General features: G+C 48.9%; 1 protein-coding gene across 1 annotated transcript; it reads left to right on the top strand.

Moving 5' to 3' along the window:
• The first annotated feature begins 335 nt into the window (after positions 1–335).
• LOC131311197 (uncharacterized acetyltransferase At3g50280-like) lies at positions 336–1,827 on the top strand. Its single transcript, XM_058338542.1, has one exon. The coding sequence runs from the start codon at positions 429–431 to the stop codon at positions 1,788–1,790; it is 1,362 nt and encodes a 453-aa protein (XP_058194525.1). The 5' UTR covers positions 336–428; the 3' UTR covers positions 1,791–1,827.

Below are 1,827 nucleotides of genomic sequence, written 5' to 3'. Positions count from 1 at the left end.
GATCCAAGTCATTCAATAATTTAAAAAAAAAAAAAAAAACTGAGTGGTCTGGAGCGGAAATCGTCTCAATCTGATATGTGTAAGTGCTTGTTTCAATCTTCCATTTGTAAACGGCTTGGATCATCTGATTTTTGAAAGTTTGGATCGACCATTTACACATATCGGATTGAAACAATTTCAGCATAAGCCCACTCGGTTTTTTTTTTATAAATTATTGAGCGGCTCGGATCATCCGTGCGGGGCCCAGAGTGGGCCCCACACACGTGTGGTGGGCGTGCGGTGGATGGTTGTGGGTGTATCATTAACGTCAAAATAAAGCTTTAACATAATGCATCATATACCACCGGTGAGTTTCAAATGAGATAAGGTCAATAGTTAGGGCTTCATTAAGAACTCAAAAACAGTATTCTTCCCAATCCCCATTAACAATGAACCCTCCAATCGTTCAAACCATTTCAGAATGCTTCATCAAACCACAGTATCCATCAGAGGAACCGAACCATCCACCAGTCTACTTGGCCCCATGGGATATAGCCTTTCTTTCATTTCATTACATCCAAAAGGGCCTCCTCTTTATCAAGCCTGCTGATGAGCAACAAAACCCTGTCAAATCTCTTCTAGACAAGCTCAAAGAGTCTCTCTCTCTCACCCTTGTTCGTTTCTACCCACTTGCCGGTCGACTCGCAACCCGAAAACAAGAGAATCCGCCTTCCTACTCGGTGCACATTGATTGCAACAACAGTCCCGGAGCAAAATTAATCTACGCAACTGCGGATGTAGCCGTTTATGACATTCTTTCACCCGTTGATGTCCCGTTAGTTGTACAATCGTTCTTCGATCATGACAGGGCCATCAATCACGACGGCCATGTCTTGTCGTTGCTGTCGATTCAAGTGACGGAGCTAATCGATGGGATATTCATTGGGTTTTCGATCAACCACGTGGTCGCTGACGGGACATCATACTGGCAATTCTTCAACACTTTATCGAACACCTTCCGTGCACTAGGCACGAGTCCCAAAATTTCTCGCCCCCCAATTCCCAATCGGTGGTTTCCCGTAGGGTACGGTCCGATCATCAACCTACCTTTCTCTCACCACGACCAGTTCACCAGCAGGTTCGAAGCGCCCCCTGTTAGAGAGAGAATCTTCCACTTCTCGTCCGAATCCATAGCCAAACTCAAATCCAAGGCCAATTCGGAATGCAAAACGAACAAGATCTCCTCGTTCCAAGCCGTGTCCGCCCTGGTCTGGACGTGCGTGGTACGCGCGCGGGGTCTTCCGCGAGACCAGGAAACCTACTGCATGATGGCTGTAAATAACCGATCCCGAATGAACCCGCCGTTACCGAGCGAGTACTTTGGTAACTCGGTGCAAATAGCGGGGGCAAAAGCCCCCGCCGGCGAACTGCTTGATCGCGGGTCCGGGTGGGCTGCGTGGCGGCTGCACGAGACGGTGGCGAGCCACTCGGACGCGGCGGCGCGAGAGTGGGTGGAGAGGTGGATGGAGGGTCCGTGCGTGTACCAACTCGGGCAGCTTTTCAACCAGTTTACTACGATTATGTCGAGCTCGCCGCGGTTTCCGATGTACGAGATTGAGTTCGGGATGGGAAAAGCGGTGGCGATTCGGAGTGGGTATGCGAACAAGTCCGACGGGAGTGTGACGTTTTACCCTGGGTGTGAGGGCGGGGGAAGCATGGATTTAGAGGTGTGTTTGTCGCCGGACGCAATGAGTGGACTTGAATCCGATGGGGAATTCATGGACGTCGTTAATTTATCTGCTCACAAGTGAAATTTTTTTTTTTTTTGAAGATGTTAAAGTATTTCAT

The sequence above is a fragment of the Rhododendron vialii genome, chromosome 12a, assembly GCF_030253575.1.
Source record: "Rhododendron vialii isolate Sample 1 chromosome 12a, ASM3025357v1".
NCBI lineage: Eukaryota > Viridiplantae > Streptophyta > Magnoliopsida > Ericales > Ericaceae > Rhododendron > Rhododendron vialii.
This window is presented reverse-complemented; position numbering and strand designations above follow the sequence as displayed.

Excerpts from the sequence above, each read along its gene's own strand:
- LOC131311197 (XM_058338542.1), top strand. The coding sequence starts at position 429 with ATGAACCCTCCAATCGTTCAAACCATTTCAGAATGCTTCATCAAACCA.